The 25,027-nt window shown below is 39.6% G+C and overlaps 1 protein-coding gene across 2 annotated transcripts; it reads right to left on the bottom strand.

Moving 5' to 3' along the window:
- Positions 1–1,409: 1,409 nt before the first annotated feature.
- On the bottom strand, positions 1,410–24,614 carry LOC115211923 (prenylated Rab acceptor protein 1). Of its 2 annotated transcripts, XM_029780672.2 has the most exons (6): positions 24,434–24,614; positions 24,177–24,337; positions 7,511–7,723; positions 4,763–4,860; positions 3,987–4,088; positions 1,410–1,746 (listed from the first exon to the last, which is right to left on the bottom strand). In XM_029780672.2, the coding sequence occupies exons 2-6, from the start codon at positions 24,254–24,256 to the stop codon at positions 1,655–1,657; spliced, it is 585 nt and encodes a 194-aa protein (XP_029636532.1). In that variant the 5' UTR covers positions 24,257–24,337; positions 24,434–24,614; the 3' UTR covers positions 1,410–1,654. The 2 variants fall into 2 exon arrangements, with proteins under 2 accessions (XP_029636532.1, XP_036358826.1); XM_036502933.1 differs by lacking the exons at positions 24,177–24,337; positions 24,434–24,614 and adding an exon at positions 8,393–8,415.
- Between the last annotated feature and the right edge of the window lie 413 nt (positions 24,615–25,027).

Genomic DNA, 25,027 nt, shown 5'->3' with positions numbered 1-25,027 from the left:
CACTTTTGGGCGATGTTTCTGCTACTTGGATATACTTTAGATCTTATATTCGTCCTAAAAAACTTTGTATGAATTGATAAAGAAAATGAATTGAAATTTTTAAGAAATGAATTTGTTTACATACATGTGTGAAATGGCAAATGTTTGTGCAGTTGTCCGAAATGGAACCAGGGTAAATGTGTGGAACTGATGTATTATAATGAATAGTCCTTCTTGTTGTGAATATTAATTTGATTAATATGAACTGAAAACCAGTACGCACCCTCGCACACACACACACGTTAGCTTACAATTTTATTTATATATTTGCGTGTCTATGTGTGTAAAGAGGAAGTGGGAGTAATATGCAGAGTAAAGGCTTTGAAGTGAAATGGTAAAATATTTAGTTTTCTCGAATTTTTTCTGAAATGGGGGTGAAATTGAAAGAAATTTTGTATGCCATGACCGAATGGAAGTACTTTGAAAAATCATAGGTAAACTCTAATTGAAGAAATTGTGTGAAGAGTAAATCGTTATGTATTTATTTGTTTCTGTTTGCTGTGTTTTTTTTTTTGAGTAGTGGTTTAAGGTACACTTGCAAAGAGAAAGTATGAGTGAAGCAGTTCATCCGTTTTATATAAATACTTTCACTTTAATCGTTGCACACTTGCAAAGAGAAAGGAGGAGAAATTAGGATGATAGCATGAGTGAAGCAGTTCGCTCCGTTTGTGTGTGTGTGTGTGTGCTGTAGCCCACACTAAGAAAAGCACTTCACTTACACACCACAAAGTGAGTTTTCTCAAAATTTTGCTTAATTGGGGGTGAAATTTGAAAAACTGTACCTGGCACAACCCAATGCATTCTACTCTTAAAAATGCTAGGTAAATTGTAATTGAAGAAATCCTATATTGTAGATTTCTATAAGAGACAAAGGGAGGGAGATAAAATCTGCCTTTTATAATAAGAGATATAAGACAACTGTGCTGGAGTGTCCCTTGTCTGAAGGTGTTGGTTATGTTATTTATGATGAAAGTGAATATAAAATTAGAAACAAAAGGAGAATTGAAAATTAAATACAATTAATTTTATTTTGCTTTGTTTATATAGTTTTACTGAGTCTTCTTTCAAAAATCAGATCGTTTATATTAATTGTAAACCACATTAAAAAGAAATGACTTCCATAAAATAAGTGGTTTTATATGATTAAATATATGGGATATCAAGTATTATGCACAATTGAATTTTTATACATTTCAAATATTTGATGAACCAGGTGGGCAATAATAACCAAAATGTGCAAATATTATTTAGCTAGGCATTACCCATACCATTACCAGGCATTAAGTAGAAGCAGTTAATGGAGAAAATAATGATATTTAGTTAAAACTCTGCAATACTGACAAAGTAAAAAATTGTCACAGCCCAAGAAATATATAAAAATAATGTTTAATTCTCATTCCAAAACAAATATATTGAATGCTTACAAAGAAATGCTTTGTTATAATTTTTCACAGAATCCCATTAACCTAAACATTATCAGCCACTTGATCGGTAAACCTAAGTACTAGCCATTATTTGCACAGTTAAATATTTTAATGAGAAACAGAAAAAAAGAGAATCCATTGTAATCTGAAAACTGTTGGTGGTGAGTTACATGCAAGAAATTGTTTCCTCCTCATACACTTTCCATTTCTAAGTCAAAATTCTCTTGTTCGTCAGCTCGGTTATACATTATTGCATGCAAACCAATCACAAAGAACGAAGCTCCTGAAATAAACAAATATATGAAAATATAGTGGCAGCTTGAAAGACAGTGGCAACATTATGTGTGTGTATGTGTGTGTGTGTGTGTGTGTGTGTATAACAAGTTCTTTCAGTTTCCATCTACCAAATCAACTAACAAGAGTTTGGTCATTATTGTTAAGCAACAAGACAGGTAAGGGTGATTAGGTGATGGTCTAGGGCTTAGGGTTGAGAGACTCCAGACCTTGGAAAAAAAAAAAACTTTGGTCGTCTTGTTGTAGTCGAGGTCTCTTCGTTGGCGGCCTACACTGCTGGGAGGTGGCCCTCGAAGTCACTGGAAATGGGGATCTCCAGGTCCAAATTCTTGAACGGCAGGGTTTGGTCAGTTCAAGGATATCATAGAAGGCATTTGTCCAAGATGTTATGCAGTGTGACTGAAGCTAAATCAAGTAGTTGGGAAGTAAATTTCTCAACTTGATCATAAAGACATTATGATCATAATGCCTTTGTTGGGATCATAAAAGCATTATTTATTATCAGCTTCTCCCACAAGACCATTACTTCTAATGTCTACTGTCATCAGCTGGCTAATTTGCACAAAAAAAAAATCAAAGAATTGAGGCCAGAGACTGCCAACAGGAAAGGGGTAGTGTTCCAGCAAGACAATGCCCCACCACATGTGTCTTTGGCTACCTGAGCACCACATCTGTGCCTACACAGCAATGTGTATATATGTATGTGTATCTATATGTATATGATGGACTCTCCTGTCAAAGATGCCATATGAGTGTTCAGCTTTTGCCAAACCACCTGTACAAATGATTTGTTTCTAGTGATCATATGTATGTACTCTTCATAAGCTCACTCCCTCCATCAAATTGATATTGCTTGAACAGGTGCAGTGTGCCACATGTCAGGTGTTGAAGTGATTGCACAGCAATGTGAGATGAAGTGTACTGCTCAACAGCACAACACACTACCCATTCTAGGAATTAAAACAACAATCTTGTGATTGTGAGTGCAACATTCTAACCATTAGGCCTTGAGGCCTCATGCATGTATGTGTTTATATATATATATATATATATATATATATATATATATAATATGAGGGAATATTATTCCAAACTTACAGGGAAAAAATTCAATTTAGAAATACTAAATCAAATTTCACAAAATATAATATATATATTAACTGCAATTTCTCTAAAACTTTAGATTGGGAAGAATTTTCAATTCAGACAAATTCTTAGATTATTAATCCAAATCACTTGCCATATGATTCTATCATATACACAAAACACTAAATATGCTGGTAAGATTATTTTTGTCTGCCAGCAATATAATGTTTTTTAAATATAGCATGTCTATATGAGCTGGTATATCAGAGTGAATAGTGCCACAAATTTGCCTATCACAATATATTAACATTAAGTATGACCATTTCAATCTAATACTGCTTCTATTGCATATAATGAATTTTTATTCAGCTGGGCAGCTATTTGCAATATCAGTGAATGTTTATTCAATGATTTTCCATAACAGTGGTGACAAATTTCTTCTTGGTATGCAATTGGTTGCAAGTACATGCTACAGACAAATCCCAATGAAGCAGAAATGCATCTAGCATTTTCTCTGGCAGCTGCCAGTATGATTTTCACCTGCTCTTAATATATTTTTCTGTTTTAAAACACAGCATGTCCACATGAGATATTATCTCATGATGCATACTGCAGTAAACTTGCCTATCATTATGGATCAAAATTAAGTGCAATAAACAAATAGATACATCATACTTAGAAAATTGTAGTCAAGGCCAGTGTGGGTGACATTTAAAAGGCACTTGTGAAGGTGACACATAAAAATTACCTGTGCCGGTGATACGTTAAAGGCACCGTGCCAGTGACATGTACAAGACACCCAGTATATCCTGTAGAGTGACTGACATTAGGAAGGGCATTTAGCCATAGAAACCAAGCCAAAACAGACTGGAGCCTAGTGCAGCTCTTTGGCTTACCAGTTCCAATCAAACCGCCTTACCCATGTCAGCATGGAAAATGGACACAAAATGATGATGATAATGCTAAAATATTGATTTTAGTGTCACAAATTTATAGAATTGGGAAATAGAATTACAATGTTCATACTCTCTTAAGCTGAAACCACAACAATATTTGTATACTTATAGAATAAAGAAACTACAATTTATTATGCAACATTTTTCTGCAATAAATAGTAAGATGGAAAAGAAAAATAATACACACCAATAACCCAGAAAACAGCCGAACCAGCTCCAGCTACCCAAAAAAGTGGGAAAGATAAAACTCCAACACCAGCATACTGTTGGCCTAAACTCAGTTCATGACCTGTAAACAAAGAAACAAGTTATCAATAACAAAATATATCATTTATATATATTATTATGTAATTTCCCTTTATGACACATAGTTCATATAAGACATAATTTCTTATTTAGGTACAGGCATGGAGTGTGGTTAACAAGCTTACTTTTCAACCATATCATCTCAGTATTCTATGGTTGGATACTTTTCCTGTGACCAGCTCTTGTTTTTCAAGCACAGTTCTTTCAGTCCCACTGCAGGACAGCTTGGGCAAGTGCCTTCTACTATAGCCCCAGGTCTACAAAAGCCTTGTGAGTCGATTTGGAAGGTAGAATTGAAAAATTGGTTGCAAAACTAATGAGTCAGTCTGCATTCAATGTCAAAAGGACAGATAGTGAAGAATAGATATTAGAAAAGCTAAGTAAAGGATGTAGAAAAATGGAAATAAAACAAAATTCTGACCTATGAATATAATAAAAGTTAACAAATAGGCACAGGTATGACAGTCTGGATTAAGGAGTTCACTTTACAGCCATGTAGTTTCTACTTCAGTCCCACTGTGTGGTACTTTGTGCCCCAGGCCACATGGTTTTGGATTCAGTCCCACTATGTGGTATCCTGGGCACGTGACTCCCATTACACTGTACAGTTAACCATTATATTAACAAAAAGAATGATATAATTATTTTGTTACATACCCATGATTGTACGTTTTTTCTCTTGGTTTTTCAAACTGATGATGTAACAGGCACCAAGACAGGCAGCTAGTGCTATTAACAGCAATGGTGATGTCAGGCTGAAGGAAATAAAAATTATTGGCAAAATACTCAACTGAAATCCATATACAGCAACAACAAAAGGAAATTACATCAACAACAATTATTATAAACACTGTCAAGTTTAATAAACTTCCTACTTCTGGTGAAGCAAAAGAAAATACATCAGTTATTTTAATCTTTTAACAAATTGATGACTCTAGGACTTAGATGGGAGACTTTTTGATGAGATAGAAATAACATGAAAAACTTAAACCTTCAATTAATTGCTAAACTGGTGCTAAGTAGTGGCATTCATATTCTGATAGATTAGAAACCTTTTAAAGATAACTAGGTTAATTATTAAATTATCATTTTTGTGTTAGAAATAATAAAGAGACAATCTCTTCAAGATTATATTTAGTTTCTATATAGACATTCAGGTATTTTATATTACAGAATTTTAAACAACAAATAAGTGCAGACATAGCTGTGTGTTTAAGGAGTTTTCTTCCAAACCAGATGGTTCTAGGTTCTGTCTCACTGCTTAGCACCTTGGGCAAGTATCTTCTACAATATAGCCTTAGGCTAACTAAAGCTTTGTCAGTGTATTTGGTAGATGGAAACTGTAAAGAAGCCTGTCATATGTTTATGTATTTGAGTCTCCTTGTCTTGACATCATGTGACAGTTGTAAAACTCGCATAATCATCACAAAAGTAGTGCCATCCCATTTCCAAGCTTCCATGAAAACATGTTCAACCATGGGGAAATACTATTTTGCTTGGAAACAGGTAAGAGTAACAGGAAGAACTTCTAGTCATAGAAAATCTGCCTTGATGAATTCTGACTGAGCTATTCAAGCATGGAAAAGTGGACATTAAAACAACGGTGGTGGTGATGATGATGTGACTCATTTTGTATCTCTTAAAACTGATTCTGTTATTTTTCTGTAGATGCATAAGCCAGTTTTGTCTCCAAAATGGTTCAAATTCTCTCTTTTTTTTTTTTTTGGTTTATTTTAATAGCTTGTTTGATCTGGTAAAAGAGGTTTAAGCATATGGCCTTCAAAGGCCCTCCAAGACCATTAAGATCCAATACAGTTGAACCACTGCAAGACAGAAATTCCAGAAGTCTGATGTTCTGGATAAGACAAATTCAGAATATTGGTCAGCACAGCCTAGGGAGACAGACACAGTATGGGTGCAAGGGACGAGTGGATCACATAAGACTAGATGGAAGTAGAATGAAATCAGCCAGATCTAAGGAGCAGAAGACATTGTAATTGATGATAGGAAAGACAGTGATAGGAGATGACATGTCTATAGGTTGAATAATTCCATGCCTATCAATGTGGCTTTAAGTGAAACACCATCTACTAAACATCAAGTTGGAACTTTACATTGGTAAAATACAGCTCACAAAGTTTTCATATACACCATAAGAAATAAGATAGATTGTATGATGCCTGTATGCGAACAGCCATGCTATATGGCAATGAAACATGGTCTGTGACTGCCGAGTACATGCGTAGGCTTGAAAGAAATGAAGCTAGTATGCTTCACTGGATATGCAATGCCAGTGTGCATGTATAACAGAGTGTAAGCGTCCTGAGAGAAAAGTTGGGCATAAGAGGCATGAGATGTATGCAAGAGAGACGACTGCATAGGTATGGTCATGTGATGCTTATGGATGTGGACAGCTATGTGAAGAAGTGCTGATCTCTAACAGTGGAGGGAAGTTGTGGAGGAGGTAAACCCAGGAAGAAATGGGATAAGGTATGAAGCATGATCTTCAAATGTTGGGCCGCATGGAGGCAAAGACTAGTGTGGCTGTTGTCTAGTGTGACATAGTTGTGACAAAGACTAGTGTGACATAGTAGTGGCTGTTCTATCACATAACTGGCACCCATGCCAATGGCATGTAAAAAGCACCTTTTGAGTATTGGGCCTCACATAAGCAATGTGGCTGATGCCAGTATCACATAACTAGCACCAGGCTGGTGGCACATAAAAAGCACCTTTCAAGCACTGAACCTCACAGAGTCAATGACAAATGACCAAGACCTTTGGCAATATGCTGTGCTTGAGAAAAAGACCGATCAAGCCAAGTGAGATTGTAATCATGGCAGATACTGATGTCACACAACTGGCATTGTGCCAGTGGAATGCAAAAGCACCCACTACACTCTCAGAGAGGTTGGCATTAGGAAAGGCATCCAGCCATAGAAACTATGCCATATCATACTGGAGGCTGGTGCAGCCCCTCAGATTACAAGTCCTGGTCAAACTGTCCAACCAATGCCAGCATGGACAACAGACATTAAATGACAATGATGATGATGATGATGAATAAAGGTACTTCACTGATTTTTCAGGCACTGATGGTCCAGAACCTCTTATAACCAGCACTAATTTACAAGCAGGAACTTCAAATTCTCGTGGCTGCCCCAATCAAATTCTCGTAGATGCATGATATAGTATTGATAAACTTATATCATTTATACTAATGTACAAGTACTTATATTTCATTTAAGTACATAAGTAAATTTAATATTTGTTTAATTTAGAGTATGAGCACCCATGACTCAGAAAAATCAGTCATATGGAATGGTTTTGGAAGCAAAGGTGCCAGAAAGTTGATGTTGTACCAGTATTCTGAGAGAGCAGGGAGGGAAAAAAAAAATCACTTACATACAAACGATGATTAAACCAATAAACACGAACAAGTAATTGCTTTGGAAATCTTCAATGTTTTTCATTGTGTGTTTGGGCACCTCAGCAAGATTCTTAGGAATTCGAAATTTAGAAGTGTTCAGGAACTCGCCCCATGGTTTAATGGTTTCTCGTTTCTTTTGAAACCACTCCCGTGCAGCAACACTTGACAATGTCACAGACATTTTGGACCTGCAATAAAAGGAAAGGTGGCATTTAGTAACATAAATAACAAAGAAGAGAATCTTCTTAAACAAATCATAGAATTTCTTTCTTGGATACTTTTGTATAAAGTTCTTATGTAAACTTGTGTTGAAACATTGTATCTTAGTTGTTATTTATTAAAAGAATTGAATGATTTACAGAGTATGTTTAATTAATCAATATGAAAACATTGTTATTTGGTTGGTTAAGAAGTTTACTTCACAACTATTTGGTGTCAAATTCAGTCCCACTGCGTGGCACACCTTGGGTGTCTTCTACAATAGACCCAGGTTGATCAAAGCCTTGTGAGTAGATTTGTTAGACAGAGACTGAAAGAAGCCCATCATGCTTGGGTGTGTTAGTGCCTCTTTGTCTTGACATCATACAGTAGTTGTAAGTGTCACTGCCATACATGTAGTGTCATTAACGTTTTTGCTAACATTTCTGCCAGCTCGCCACCTTCAATTAAAACATGTCTGAAATGACACCTTGCTTGGAAACAGTTAAAGTGACAGGAAGAGCACCCAGCTGTAAAAAAATATCTACCTCAATGAACTCCAAATCATGACAGCATTTGGACATTAAAATAATGATATTGATGATAATTTTATCAGGGATGTTATTTATATTTGTAAACTAATGTTTATGAAAGATAACCTTAGCATGTTATGTAGAAACTCACATCAAAATCACAACTATCTGGAATTAATAATAATAATAAATTAATTAATGATTGAGTACACTGTTAAGGTGCACTTTGATTTTCTAACTAATTCAAAATCTTGAGTTTTCTGAAGTATCACAGAAGGTAAGTTCATTTTTATTGGTAAGGGGACAAAGATGGAGTGGGAGATTGACACGTGGTAGGATTTTGGAAATTACAGGTTGGAGTGTGATGTGAAGACTATGTGGGTGCATATTTCAACACAAACACATGGCTACTGTTTGAGGACAGTCGATCACATATGCTCAAAACACACACCCTCATAACTCATAACAGTAGATGCAGGATTCCAAAACAGAGAAAAGTGTTCATCAGGAGAATAAAAAGAACTAAAACATCAATACTGTAAAATACCACCATCAGCAGCAGCCCCAATCAAGAACATTAACAACCTTGGAATAAAAGAAGGAACTGTATGACTGTATGAGAATTCTCATAAATGACCAAAGAGCCGCAGAAGAAGCCTGGGCTATTAAAAACACCAAGAATAATCCTAAGGTTTTTTCACCCTTTTGCAAAAACACATAGAACCAGTTTCCTCTATCAGCCCACTGGTTGATGGAAATGGCATCCTTCACAGTAATGCCAAAGACATGGCTGAGGTCCTGCAAAGTCAATACTGCTCTGCTTTCAGTGACCCTGATTCAGTTGATTCAAGCAGCTTTGCTTCTTTGAATCCTCAGCATGTCCTTCTGACATAATCTTCAATGCTACTGACAGACATCCTAGTAGCAATAAAAGAAATCAAATCTGATTCAGCAGTGGGTCTGGACAGGTTTCCTACCAGAGTGCTGAAGGAATGCAGACAGCAACTTGCAGCTCCTCTTGCAAATCTCTGGAGGAAATCACTAGATGTCAGTTTTATCCTTCAAAACCTTCTCTCACAGTCAGTCATTCATATCTTTAAAAAAGAGAATTAAATCGCTCTCAGTAAACTACCATCCAATCTTACTCACCTCACATATCAAAATATTTGAGAGTGTGCTGAAATCAAGAATAATAGCCTTCCTAGAGCAAAATCATCTTCTAAATTGCAACCAGCATGACTTTCGTGGTGGGAGGTACTGTCTAACACAGCTCCTCCACCACTTTGATGACATCTTAAATACACTGAGGGCTCCAACACCAATGTCATATACCTTGATTTCAGCAAGGCCTTTGACAGAGTTGACCACAATTTACTGTTAAGGAAACTATCCAACACTGGAGTCAGTGGAAAGCTATTTCAGTAGATTAAGTATTTCCTAACAAACAGGAGCCAGCATGTTGTGGTTGATGGCATCCACTGAAGACCAGCAAAAGTCATCAGCTGAGTCCTGCAGGGTACTGTGTTGAGTCCACTTCTTTTTATTGTCTATATCAATGACATTGCAGATTCCACTGAACATAGCACTATTAAAATATTTGCATATAACTCTAAGCTTCAGAAAATCATTAAAGGAGCACATGATCGAATGATGCTTCAATTGGACCTATGCATAGTAACTCAGTGGACACAAAAAAACAATATGCAACTGAATGAAGGAAAATTTGAGCTCATCCACTTTGGGAAAGAAGGTACACTCAAAACAACCATGTACACTACCGTCACAAGACCTTCTTGGACGAGTGGATAATATGAGAGACTTAGGTATAATTGTCAACAGCAACCTTAGCTGGAGTGTGCACAACAACAAAAGACTCAATGTTGCCCGCAGAATGTGCTCATGGATCCTTTTCAATCAAGGTGTCATGAAACCATCATCCTTCTCTTCTCCACATTTGCTAGGCTCCACCTCGAATACTGTTGCCCATTGTGGTACCCCTACAAAAAACAAGACATAGTGAGGTTCAAAGCACCACAAAAATCAGTCACTAAAAAAATAAGTGGCATGACGGGACTTGATTATTGGGCTCAACCTAAATAGCTGAAACTCTATTCTTTGCAACATCACCATGAACAATACATTATTTACACTAAGTGGAAAATATTTCACCAATATTATCAAAATGTTATTGGTATTATGTTTACAATTCACCCAAGACTAGGCCCCCATGCAATGTTTTCCCTATAAATGTCGAGATCACATCACATAAGAACATTGCAGCACAATTTCTTCACTGCAAATGGTCCTGCTCTTTTAAATGTTATCTCAAAATAAATTAAAGTAGAAAAAGACCTGGGAGTGATTTCTCAAGCACTGCATATCACAAACCATCTCAATCCTTTGTAATCTCTTTCAGCATCCTCATATCAGCCTTTACTACCTCATGCTACATCTTCCTGGATCTAATTCAGACAGATACTTACATATATAGTTAATCCAAACATGAACAAAGAGAAAACACAACACGAGGACATGGAATAAGTACAGTGTTATTGGACGCTCAGGAAAGGAAAGAAAGAAGGAGGATTTCACATTTCGAGTGGAGCTCTTCATCAGAAATATAGAGAAAGTCCAAAGAAAGGAAGATGGAGAAAGAAAATCGCCAACGATACACATGCGGTCACATTACAAACATACATATACATACTTTTTTGGAACTGTGAATCTTGAAGCACATAAAGCAAAAATAGCAAGTAAATACCAGTTTGAAAAACCATTTTGAATAGAAAATTATCATTATCTTGTTACATCTGCTTTCCATGCTGACATGGAAGGCAGATGTTTTGACAGGGTCCAATATGTCAGTGTAGTATATCTTACTTCAATGTTCTAGTTTTGGCATGGTTTCTACAGTTGCTCTTCCAAATGTCAACCAGTGTATACTGGGTGCTTTTCCATGGTATCAGTACTAGTGAGGTTGCCTTGTAATTTGTAAGACTAAAGAGACCGCTTGACAGACAGGGAGAATAGGAGATAAGGTGGTCACTTTAAAAAAAGTGTTGAAATGTTTAAGTACAATATTAGGAAGCAGGGGCAAGCTTATTGATATGGAGATCCATGGTTACTTCACATTTTACATGAGAAGGTGGGGGAAGCTGGAGTGGAGCCCAAAGTGAGGTAAATACAGTGATGACAAAGTGCCAGAAAGTAATATGTCAAGAGATGTACAGATATAGAAGAATCAGGGAGAATGGTGAGTAAGGTTGTAAGAGTGTGGGAAGAGAGTGAAAGATGGATACAAACATGAAAACGTTCAGATGTATGTAGGGGAGTAATGTAGTGAATGGGTGAACAGAGATGGGGTGACAAATATGAGGGATGATGAGAAGGATGAGGGGGTGTATACCAATTAGGAGTAGCAGAGGAGAGGGAGTGATGGCTGGCAGTATAGAGATGGTGATATGGAATGGTATATAGTAATAGGTTCTGCTTTCATTTCCTACAGCCTCAGAATAATACAGTAGATAGAAAAGTGATCAAGGGATGAGTAATAGGGTTAAAGTTGTGGATGATGGTGGGGAAAGATGCATACTAACAAGGGTGTTCAGGGGTAAGAATGAAGAAAGGATGTCAATAGGAAGTGACCCAGGAGAAGGTCCCAGTTGTCTGGGTGACAGGAAGGGAACAAAGAAGAAAGAACTATAGACTTGTCACTGTTTCAGTCATGTGCACAGACATTATGCTTTGAGTGCGTCACTCAGAATGTGCTAGTATGGTTGGGCAGGACTTCTCAAGCACTGCATATCACAAATCTCAATCATTTGTAACATCTTACATGAGGCTCACCATCCTCACATCAGTCGTGTTCAACATCTTCACATCATGCTCATGTTTTGAGTTCAATGCTTTGTGAAAGTTTATAAATTGTTAACAACATACAATTCTCATTAGTAAATGAAAACTCAAAACCCAATCAACTTGGCTGAAATAGTTTATCTATTACCCTAAAACACTTCAATTACCAGAATGCAAATATCTAGATAGATTTCACTAATTAGATCAATACATACAACATAGGAGATGATGTGTGCGTGTTCAGCTTTTGCCAAATGACCAGTACAAATGATTTGTTTATAGTGATCAAATGTATGTGCTGGACATTACATCACTTAGTCCATCAAATTTATGTGGCCTGGATAGGTGCATGGTGTACCACACCTCAGGTGTCAACATGACTGCAGAGCAACATGAAATGAAGTGTTTTTCTCAAGAACACAACACACCACCTAGGAATTGAAACCATGATCTCATGATTGTGAAATTAATACCCTAACCATTAGGCCATACATCCACTTTAATATATATATATATATAAACCTCAAAAAGGAGGCTGGGTGGCAGGTATACATAGCCAAGGGCGAAGCAGAAAAGAAGTTTGCCAGTGTGCAGTGATGTGAGGACCAAAGAACTGAAGTATTTCAGATTGCAAGACAGTGTGTGAGAGAAAATTGCAATGTCACAGGAGAGAAATGTATCCACATGGATTTTGGTGCACATGCTTTTAATGATTTGGAAAAGAAAGAAGATTGGAGAAGCATTATGAAAGACAGCTGAACATGGAGAATGAATGGGAGGAGGAGAGCCTGCCAAATGTTGACCCAGTAAGGGGACTAGCTATCCGAATAGACAACTCCCTAGTAGATAAAGCAATTAAGGTTATGAAGCCTGGAAAAGCCCCCGGACCATCAAGAATCACTGCTGAGATGCTTAAAACATTTGGTGGTGCGGGCTATGGCCTAGTCACCTGCATTGTAAACCAGGTAGTTTGTGATGGAGTCATACCCAATGACTGGCATAGCTGCACCATAGTCAACTGCTAGGTCATAGCCTATCTCATTAGGGAGAGAGTCTACTTAGATGAGATGCAGTTTGGTTTTGTGCCAGGTAGAAGCATCACTGATGCTATATTCCTGGTGCAGCAACTGCAGGAGAGATAACTAGCTAAGGATAAACCCTTGTACTTAGCTTTTGTGGACTTGGAGAAAGCCTTTGACAGGGTCCCCTGTTCCCTTATCTGGTAAGTGATGCAGAAACTGGGGATTGATGAATGGTTAATAAGAGCTGTACAGGCCCTATACAGAGAGGTCAGTAGTAAGGTTAGGATTAGCAATGAGTATAGTGAAGAATTCCGGGTAGAAGTAGGGTCCACCAAGGATCAACCCTCAGTCCCCTTTTATTCATCATAGTCCTCCAGGCAATAACAGAGGAATTCAAGACAGATTTACCCTGGGAGCTCCTCTATGCTGATGCAGCAGATGCACAGGGGCAATAAACACCACAGATGCTCAGAAAACAGAAGTAGTTGATAACTTCCGCTACCTAGGTAACCAAGTTAGTAGTGGAGGTGAATGCTCAGAGAGTGTTACCACTAGAATAAGAATAGCCTGGGCAAAGTTTAGAAAGCTTCTATCCCTACTGGTGACAAAGGGCCTCTCGCTCAAAGAGCGAGTGAAAGGTAGATTGTACGAAGCATGTGTGCGAACTGCCATGCTTCACAGCAGTGAAACAAGGACCGTGACTGCTGAGGACATGCATAGGCTCTCCAAAGAAATGAAGCTAGCATGATCTGCTGGATGTGTAATGTCAGTGTGCACACACGACAGAGTGTAAGTGCCCTGAGAATGCTGCACATAAGAAGCATCGGATGTGGCATGCAAGAGAGATGTTTGCACTGGTATGGTCATGTACTACAGATGGATGAGGAGAGCTGCGTGAAGAAGTGCCACTCCCAAACAGTTGAAGGAATCCAGGGTAGAGGTAGACCCAGGAAGACATGGGATGCGGTGGTGAAGCATGACCTTCGAACATTGGGCCTCACAGAAGCAATGATAAAAGACTGAGACCTCTGGAGATATATATGTTGTGACTGTGAAGATGGCTGTATCCTACACCAGTTCCGCATAACCAGCCCCAGCACATTCTAAAATACCTTGGATCGTAGGGAAACCTGCTGCATTTGAGGAGACCTATTGAGTCAAGTACATCAACATCAAAATGAAAATCAAATGGAAATTGTAGGGCGATTCTTTCTTGTATATTTTCTTGTCTTGGGATTCATGGTCAAACGGCTGGTTGGAATTGCACAAAAAATTACACAAATGTATAGACTGATCCGGTGGTGTTGCTGGGCTTTGTATTTTTTTCATAGCTCCCATGGTTACCAAGATAATCTCCATATATACAAACAGCAAAATGTCTGTGTGCGTGTCCTTTATACAAATCCACAATTTTTCATTTAGAGGGCTCACACTTTCTATGGTCATTCAAAACCGTCCAAGGGTGGTCGTGCAGATCTTTACATTTCCCCAGTCACCCCCGTAAAACCATTAAAAAATCAATAGAAGTGACTTTTTTGTGAATTTTCTATCCAAAACCCAATCAAAATGCCCGAAACTTGGTATGCCAATTGAATGCCAGCTAGCTGTATGTGATTGGTCAGAGAGTTGGACAGTACTTGCGTGTATGTGCGCATGCACGCAGCTGTATATGCATGCACTAGCACTATGACCCGGCGTTGCTGGGTCATAGTGCTAGTCTACTATAATAATACTATAATATGAATGAGAAAGGAAGGGATGATAGATGAATAAGGATGAAAGAGGTGATGTCATACTTGGTAGTGGGATGATGAAAATTCTATGCTGAAAAAGTAAATCAAACAGCGTTTCAACTGTGTGAATATATGTGTGTGTATGTAAAAGGGAGGGAGTGTAAGTGTGTGTGTGCATGTGCGTGTGTGTAATGGAAGTGGGATGGTTAACAGTCAACACTGAAAAGAAAAATCAAACAGCGTTTCAACTATGTGTATTTGGTATTTACTTAGCAGCTCTTGTATTTAGTCATGGCCAGCCTTACGTGGCCTTAACTCGAACAAGAAGGAAGGAAAGCTTAAAAATCCTTTTCAAGGAAACAAACAATCAAAGAATGTTAGTTGTGGATAGATTTTTCATAAGTTTGGTAATAAAAGGATTATTAAACCAAAATTTTGGTTTTGTACCTTATCTGCTATAATAATACTCTTGTGATTTTCTCTGTCACAACATATGAATGAGAATAGAAGGAATGATAGATAAATAAAGAAGGAAGGAGTGATGGCAAACTTTGTAGTGAGATGATGGAAACTGTATCGTGAAAAAGATAAATCAAGCAGCGTTCCAACTCTGTGTGAGTTTATGCATGTATATGTAAAAGGGAGGTATGTGAATGCGTGTGTGTGTGTGTGTGTGCAATTGAAGTGGGATGGTGAACATTCAACGCTGAAAAGAAAAATCAAACAGCGTTTCAACTCTGTATTTGGTATATACTTGCCAGCTCCCGTATTTAGTAATGGCTGGCTTTATGTAGCCTTAAGTCAGACAAGAAGGAAGGAAAACTTGAAAATTCTTTTGAAGGAAACAAGCAGTCAAAGGATGTTAGTTGCGGATAGATTTTTCACATAAAAGTTTACAAATAAAAGAATTATTAAATCAACATCTTGGTTTTGTACCTTATTTATATATAAAATACTACAATTAGTTGTTATTTTTTATGGCAACAGGGCCCAGCTAGTGTGTATATATATATATACTCACGGAGTGTTTGGCGTTAGGAAGGGCATCCAGCTGTAGAAACACTGCCAGATAAGACTGGAGCCTGGTGCAGCCTTCTGGCTTCCCAGATCCCCGGTCGAACCGTCCAACCCATGCTAGCATGGAGAACGGACGTTAAACGATGATGATGATGATGATATATATATATATATATATATATATATATATATATATATATATATATACATATGATCATTTAATGTCCACTTTTCTATGCTCAGGTGGAATTTGCAGAAGCAGATTTTCCACAACCATATACTCTTCCTGTTACCAACCCTCACTTGTTTCCAAGCAAGAAAATAATTCCAATGTTTTCCATGGAAGGCTGAAAAAACCATACTACTTGTATGACAACACACATACACACACAATGCTGATGCTCCAAAGAATGCACCTAGTATACTCAGTAAATAGTGGTCAGCATAACAAAGGTCATCCATCCAAACTAAAGAAGCCATGCCAAAGCAGATACTGGCACTTTCAGGTGTTCTTAAAAATGAAAATGCTCGTTTAATTAATAAAAAAATAATAGTTATTGATAGAATTACATCATGAAAGAGTGTTTAGTAATCTAAAAAACACAATACAATCCCACTCTGTTAATTCACTTTTGAAATACTTCTTGAGATTCCACCAAATTGCAGTAGAACTGTGTTGGTAACCAAGACACAGTTATGCAGTGAATATTTCAATGCCACAAGAAATATATGAATAGTGAAATCCAGAAAATATTTTGTGTGTTTATAGAAAGCTAAAATAGTTATTCCACAATGAAACTGCTTGAGTTTTAGCACAGTCACAGATCAAATAACTTGCTAGGAAAGTTCAATTCTAAATATTGATATATCATCAGCATCCCTGCATACTTATACAAGTGATCCATTTTTCTGAAAGATATGAGGAAACAAAGTTGGGGGTGGGAGGCACAATTGTGTAGGTATAGCCTTCTAAAAAACACAAGGAAGCAAAGTTGGTGGGGGCACACTTGTGTAGGTAAGCCATTTTATCTACAAATATAATTTAGCAGGTGTTGTGAATCACATCTGTATACTTACAAATTTGTAAGGTGTGAAGGTGTTTGTGTGTGGAGTCTCAGTTGAACAATCAGAATTAGTACACAATACATTAGTATATATACGTTTCTTTTATTTTTACTTGAAGTTTCAAAAATGACTCAAGGATCAAGAGTTTCATGCTTGGTACTTTCTCAGCCCTTTAGTTTCTTTTGTCAGTTAAAATAGAACAAACAAAAGAAACAGGTGGAATTTTGGTTTAAGCAGCCCATATAACCCCTCCTAACTTTTTTAATTTTTTAGAATTTCAGAAAATTTTTGTGAATTTGTATAGGCACAGGAGTGGTTGTGTGGTAAGTAGCTTGCTTACCAACCACATGGTTCCGGGTTCAGTCCCACTGTTGACATACACCTTGGGCAAGTGATTTCTACTATAGCCTCGGACCGACCAAAGCCTTGTGAGTGGATTTGGTAGATGGAAACTGAAAGAAGCCAGTCGTATGTATGTATGTATGTATGTATGTATATATATATATATATATATATATATATACACACATGCACACACATGTATGTTTGTGAGTTTGTGTTTTTCCCCCCAATATTGCTTGACAACCGATGCTGGTGTGTTTACGTTCCTGTTATTTAGCAGTTCAGCAAATGAGACTGATAGAATGAGTACCAGGCTTATAAAAAATTTTTCCTGGGGTTGATTTTGCTCGACTAAAGGCAGTGCTCCAGCATGGCGACAGTTAAATGAATGAAACAAATAAAAGAATAAAAGAATTGTGTTCAACACCCAAGAATTCATACGATTATGCAAAATATATCGTTTTGTGTGTGATTTAAGGGTGATTTAGCTGCTATATTTAGCACGTCTCTAGACTACCTGATACCCACTTCGTTTCTTTTCCATTCTGACATGTATCAACGTTTATCAATATTTTTCTTCCCATAAATACATTTAGCAGAATGATGATGCACCCAAAGTTAGTCCATTCCTAGAATTTAAGCAAAAAATTCAAACTGTCTGTATTTTAAACTCAGATTAAAAAAAAAAGAATTAAAAAAAAGAGTGGAACTTGAGGCAGGGATGGGGTAAAAAAGAAAATTTTGAAAATTTTTTCATAACGTATGAATTCCCGTGTGTAGAATGCAACAGATTCACAAAAATTTTCTGAAAATTTCAAAAAATAAAAAGTGATCAAGTTGGAAAACCAGAATTCTGCCAAACAGAATTCAACAGTAAAGAATAACTCTCAGTCAATCACTTACATTGCTTTTAAGCTTTGTCTAATATAATAATCAGTCTAATATAATATATGGAATCCGGCTGACTCCATAAGTAAATTAAAAATATTCCGGGCCGATCCAGACCCACAATCCTGAAATTTTGGATTCCTAAGTTTACATGACTGTCATTGCTTTTGGCGATCTTTTACGTGACTTTTTGCGACAAATTTTTTTGTTCGATAACAATTTTTATAATCTAAAAGCTAACTCCGTGAATAAATTAAAAACATTCTGTGGGATGACGTCAGCAGCTGGGTGAGCTGATTGGAAGTTGGGGCTGACCAGAAGGGGGCAGCCGGGACGCACGCGCAGCGAGGATTTCGGCTTTTCGAACCAGGGTCGTCGAGGTGTTAAGACGGGTGAAGACGTTGCTAAGGTTGGGTGAAGCAGCTGCTATCTCTAGCGTTTGGGTCGGGTTGTGTCGAAGGATCCGTTACCACTGAAGGGTCTCCATCAGAGAGAAGAGAAGGTAGGTACCTTTATATTCGAATCTCTCGCACACACCACAAGCTATTTCGGTACTCCACATAAGTCGTCACCACGATGTCTGCGAAAATCAGGATCGCCAGCGACATCATCAGACCCTTCAATGGTGAAAGCAATGTAGTGACCTGGATTCGTAAAATCAGGCTGGTGGCAAGACTGCAAGGTATAAGCGATGTGGAAAGTCTTATGGCACTGTATTTGAAGGGAGCGCGTTAACGCTATACCTTGAGATGGAGGAGGAGGAACGCCTGAGCAAGGAAAAGATAGAGCAACGTTTGCGGGATACCTACACAGAATGTGAATACACAGCTTTTGCTAAGCTGGGTACAATCAGATGGACAGGAGGACAAGTGGACGAGTACGTGGCAGAAGTTAGAAGGTTAGTGACGCTGGCTGGGTTTACGGGAGAAGGGCTGGAGAGAGCAGCGCGGCTGGCGTTTGTAAATGGGTTCCCCAACGATGTAGGGATTCACCTACAACGATTGCCTGGGATTAAAAAGACGGTGCTGAGCGAACTTGTGACTCAAGCCCGCGTGTTGACGCGACACTCTGGGCGGAAGGCGATAGCAATGGCGATGACGGAGGTGCATAAAGACGGACGACGACCGGAGAAAGACGTACAGAAGCTCACCATGCAACAACAGCGGCTGTTCTCAGGTCGGTGTTTTAGATGTCGGGGGTCGCACATGGCGCGAGACTGTACGCAACCGGTGCCCGTTTGCTATCGATGCAGGCAGACAGGGCACATCGCCCGTGATTGCGACCAGGGAAACGACCGCGGGGAAGTTGCTGCCTCTCGAACTTTCCCCGCAAATGAGTAGAGGCGCTATTGGAGATGCTGCCGTTAATTGACGTGGAGGCCGGGGGGAAGACGTTCAAAGCCTTGTGACTTCAAGGGTGGCGAAGGAATGGAACGGGGCAAGTAGTGTCCAGGCGGGCGACGGCAGCGAAATCTGTTGCAGAGGCAGCAGCAAGGTAGAGATAGTGGTGTGCGGCGCGACGCTAAGGCTGCAGGTAATTGTGGCTGAACGCATGATAGATGGGGTTGATGTGGTGATGGGGATGGACGCCATCAACTGCCTCGGTGGCGTCAGTGTTGTGGGAAATGAGGTCACATTCGGAAGCGTGGGGGCGTCATGCACTGCGAGTCAGGATCACCAGAGAGCAGAGCCTCGCGAGGGACTGCGCCGCATACACCATCGAGGACAAAGACTTTCAGGCGGCGTTCAATGGTCAGCGGTGGACGATAGAGTGGCGATGGAAGGACGAGCCCCCGACGCTGGAAAACAGGGTGAGCTGTTACCAGCATACTCTGAAAGGCCACTCCAGGGTCGAGTTTGAAGACGAGGTGGAGAGGTGGATCGAGGAAGGGGTCCTTGTCCCTTGGAAAGAGGAGGTAGTAGGCGGAGTGCTACCCCTGATGGCGGTGGTGCAGCCTACGAAGGGAAAAGTCAGACCGGTGCTGGACTTCAGGGAGCTAAACCAGCATATATCGTGTCACATGGGAGGTGAGGCGACAGACATTTGTGGCGAGACATTACGTGTGTGGAAACAGTCGACTTGAAATCGGCATACTTGCAGCTCCATGTGAGCGACAAACTGTGGCGATATCAGCTGGTGCGGTACAAAGGCCGGACGTACTGTTTAACCAGGCTGGGTTTCGGGCTGAATTCCGCTCCGAAGATCATGGCAGCAGTGCTTAAGTCCGTCCTAGGGAAAGACGGCAAGATTAGAAAGGCCACCAGCTCCTACATTAACGACATTTTGGTGGACGAAACTGTAGTGCCAGCCAACGAGGTAGTTAGACATCTGGAGAAGTTCGGACTGATTGCGAAGCCACCGGAGTCGATGGAAGGGGGAGCCACGCTGGGGCTGAAGCTGCAAAGAGATAGATCGGATGAATTGGTGTTCTGGAGAGGGAATGAAATCCCAGAGCTGAGTTCCAGCGTCAGCAGGAGAGAGCTGTTCTCAGTATGTGGGAAGTTGGTCGGTCACTACCAGATCGCTGGATGGCTGCACACAGTGTGCAGTTACACCAAGAGACGAGCAGAGGGGGAGAGTTGGGGCGACAAGGTGGGAGAAGGGATGGTGGCGATGATGCAGGAAATCCTAGAGAGGACAAGAGTGGAAGACCCGGTCAGGGGGAACTGGTACGTGCCCAAGATGGAATGCAGGACCGTCTGGTGTGATGCTAGCAGTATAGCGATAGGGGTTGTGTTGGCAATCGAAGGTGCTGCGGTGGAGGACGCGGCCTGGATTCAGAAAGCAGATGACTTCAACCACATCAATGTTGCCGAATTAGACGCGGTGCTGAAAGGGGTGAACTTGGCCCTGAAATGGGGGCTGCGCACAATTGAAATCCAGACGGATTCAGCCACTGTGCTTGGCTGGGTAGGATCGGTGATCACCGGTGAAAGGAGAGTGCGGTCGAAAGATGCCGTGGAGATGTTAGTGAAGCGCCGTCTAGGTGAATTGATCGCTGAGTTCGGACTGAAGCTGAATGTGGTTTTCGTGCCTTCGGAGAAAAACAGGGCGGACATACTGACCAGGGTGAAAAGAGCATGGTTGGAAGAACCGGAGGAGGCCCGGAAAAGGATAGCTGCAGCATGTCGGTTGGATGACTCTGAACTGAAGAGACTGCATGCTATGCATCACCTGGGTGTGGACAGAACCCTTTATCTGGCAAAGAAAATTGATGCTGACGTCACTAGAAGCATCCGGAAGGTGGTCGGGAGCTGCGACAGGTGTCAGTCCATCGACCCTGCTCCGTGTGGGCATGAACAGGGAAGCCTTCCGGTGGAGCAGAACTGAAAAAGGCTAGCTGTGGATGTGACACACTACCATCAGGGAATGTACCTTTCCATGGTCAACTGCGGGCCAGGCTGGCTGGCCATTTGGAGGGTTTTGAGAACGGGCACTGCTGACGAGATCGCGCAGATCTTGAACAGGATATTTTTAGAGAGAGGTCCCGTAGAAGAACTGCTGATGGACAATGGGGCAGGGTTTCGTTCGGAAGCATTGAGGCTTATGCTTGATCGGTGGAAGGTGCGTCGCTTGTTCAGAGCAGCGTATAGGCCGAGCGGTAACAGGATCTTAGAGAGGCACCATCGGACAGTCAAGGCCATAGTGGAAAGAGGGCACATTTCGCCGCTTGAAGCAGTTTTTTGGTACAACTTGTCTCCCCGATCCGGACAAGCTGAGGAATCTGTGCCGCAGAGAGCTGTATTTAAATATGAATGGAGGCACTCAAGCAAAGCGCCGGAAGGCCACGAGGAAGAGAAGGGACCCGTTTGCCTGAAAATAGGGGAGGAAGTCTCGATTAAGCCACCAAAGGCGTGCTGTACGTCTCAATGGAGCAGAGGAACGATGACGGCGGTCAATTTCAGAAACAACGTCTCCGTGGATGGAATGCCGCAACACGTCTTGGACCATCGCAGGATTGTCGCTTCGACGGACGATTCTGGAGAGGGGGAGAACGAGGTGCCCAGCTTGAGAGGATCTCGATGCGCCAAGCGCCCTCTTGGTTGGATGGTGGACTACGACATGGGGCAGAGAGATTGTGATCTTTAAGATCAGGGTGGCGTGTGGGATGACGTCAGCAGCTGGGTGAGCTGACCGGGAGGGGGCAGCTGGGATGCGCACGCAGCGAGCGGGGATTTCGGCTTTTCGAACCAGGGTCGTCAAGGTGTTAAGACGGGTGAAGACGTTGCTAAGGCTGGGTGAAGCAGCTGCTATCTCAGGCTGTGTCGAAGGATCAGTTACAACTGAAGGGTCTCCATCAGAGAGAAGAGAAGGTAGGTGCCTTTATATTCGAATCTCTCGCACACACCACACATTCCAAGCTGAATCTGGATCTGCAATCCTGAAATTTGGGATTCCTGTGTTTACATTACTACGATTGTTTTCGGCGATTCTTTTTTACATGATTTTTTGCAACGAATATGATCATCATTGATATATGACTCTGGAGGAAGCAATTGCAACAAATTCTCCAAAACAAGTCAGAGATCTGTTTGCAGATCTACCCATTCAGGGTCAGTTACTAAAAGCTACATACTAGCTTTTAAGCTAGTATATATATATATATATATATATATATATATATATACACACACACACACACATCATCAGGAGACGTATTCATTTTGGGTGTGTTAAATAAACACTGCCAAAGATGGTAAAATTTCTACATAAGAATTCTATTCTTCCAGTCAGCGAAATATTATCTAGACGTGGTTTGGGTAAATTATATAAATCTGCGTGCATAAAATATATTCAGAAAAAGTTTTGCTTAAATAAGATAAGTTATATGATCGCAGACATATAAGTGGTTTATGTATGTATATATGGGGTGGGGATAGAATGTGTGTTTGTGACACCAAACCACACACGTTTTTTTACCTCAATATTTACAAGCTATTTATAGCATATCTGCTTCAATATCCAATGTTTCATATTCTCTCGATATCCAATATTTCATATTCTCTCAAAGCTTATAAATTCTTATGAAATTAGCAATGTATATATATACACACGTTAATGGGTTGACTGCTATATAATTTAGGTGCGTAAAATATACTCACAAAATAAAGTATTGTTTAAATAAGCTACATGCTCACAAACATGCTTATCGATTATTTATATATAGTACATACACATACGCGCGCGTTAATAGTTAGACACGAACTGGTTTTTACATGTGACTATTTTTATATTGATTAGTCATCTCTACATTTTGTTTGCTAAAATATTGATATTAAATGTAATCAATATCCATTTTCTTTTTAACGTTTAATAAAACGATTCTTCATGGATTTCGCGTTAGGGATTAGGTTTGGAGTTACGCTGAAAACAGGTGGTGTGCGTATTCTTTACCTCCGCCAATTTCATATAAATTAATTAGAATTTTAACGCAATGTGATTTCAGATTTGATAACACACACCCTCAAAATATAGAGTCAAGTTGAAGTATTATGTTTAGAAATGACTTAGACTTAAAGTTTGTACATTTAATTATGCTAGAATGCTTAGAGTAGTAAGTAGATTGAAAATCCTGTGAAAGCAACTATTATACGCCATTTACACACATACATCTATCTCAATATACATAGGATATGCGAGCTACTACAATTAGTTTCATATCACTATAACTCATACTTAAATTGAGTATATCAAACAATATTTATATCTCATTGGATGAAGTACGTTTGAGTCGAGCCCACCATTAACGGAACAGTACACTATATATATATATATATATATATACATATACACTATATTTATATACACACACACACATACCAACAGGGGAAGAGTTTCATGGAGGGAAGTGTCAAAAAGTAAACAGCTGAACAAAAAAGTTTTCTGGGAATTATTACGACTAATAAATTTGACATGAGAAGGCATAGAGATTACAGTAAATGAAATATTTAAACCGAAAGGTAAAAGTTGAATAAAGAATTTACTCACTGTTTGCCTTTTCTAGTAAGCGACGAATTATTTTTTTCAGCCCCGTCTATATTTCCTTCCAACAAATGCTGTTCATCCATCGTTCAGGTTACGTGTATATATGTGTTACGTCACACCAGATGTTGCTTTCGTCACCACTTCTTGTGTTTTCTTGATTATAACTACAAAAATTGATGTTTTTGTTTAGTAAATTGTTATTTATTGTTTATTATTCAATACATGTATACAGAAGAAAAAGAATCCAAATTCCCTGTTACCTACGCCTCAAGGACAAAATACTCTGAAAAGATCCACTATGGTCCCTTCAACATTAACAAAATGACGATGAGCCAATGAATCAACATAAACATGGACACTCGATTTGCTTAAAATAACAAGAACACAAATCTGGGCCCGAACAAATACCGCATGGCAACTAGTCCGATTTTCTAAAAATTCTGCCGATCCACCGCTCTGTGCTGATTCTCTCTCTCTCTCTAACCTGCCCTAAAAGGGTGAAAGTCAAAGTTGGTTTGAACTCACAATGCAGACAGTCAAAACAAATACTGCGAATACTACCGATCCACTACCTTATTTTTGCTATTGGTGCTGTGAAAGTTCTCACTGTCTAGTCCCGGGTCAGCCCCAATACAGAGGTTTAGTCCCAGGTATATACATGTGGAGACAGCCAAAAGAAGCATTTGACCCAGACTGCCTTCTTTCAACTGTTAAACATGAAGGAGGATCTGTGATGATCTGGGGGGGGGGGGGCTATATCTCGGAAATCCGCTGGCCCAATGGTTTCTCTTCATGGCAGAATTAATAGAAAAGTCTATTTAAGCATTTTATCTGATCAAATTCATCCTATAGTT

Source organism: Octopus sinensis, linkage group LG5, assembly GCF_006345805.1.
Source record: "Octopus sinensis linkage group LG5, ASM634580v1, whole genome shotgun sequence".
Classification (NCBI taxonomy): Eukaryota; Metazoa; Mollusca; class Cephalopoda; order Octopoda; family Octopodidae; genus Octopus; species Octopus sinensis.
This window is presented reverse-complemented; position numbering and strand designations above follow the sequence as displayed.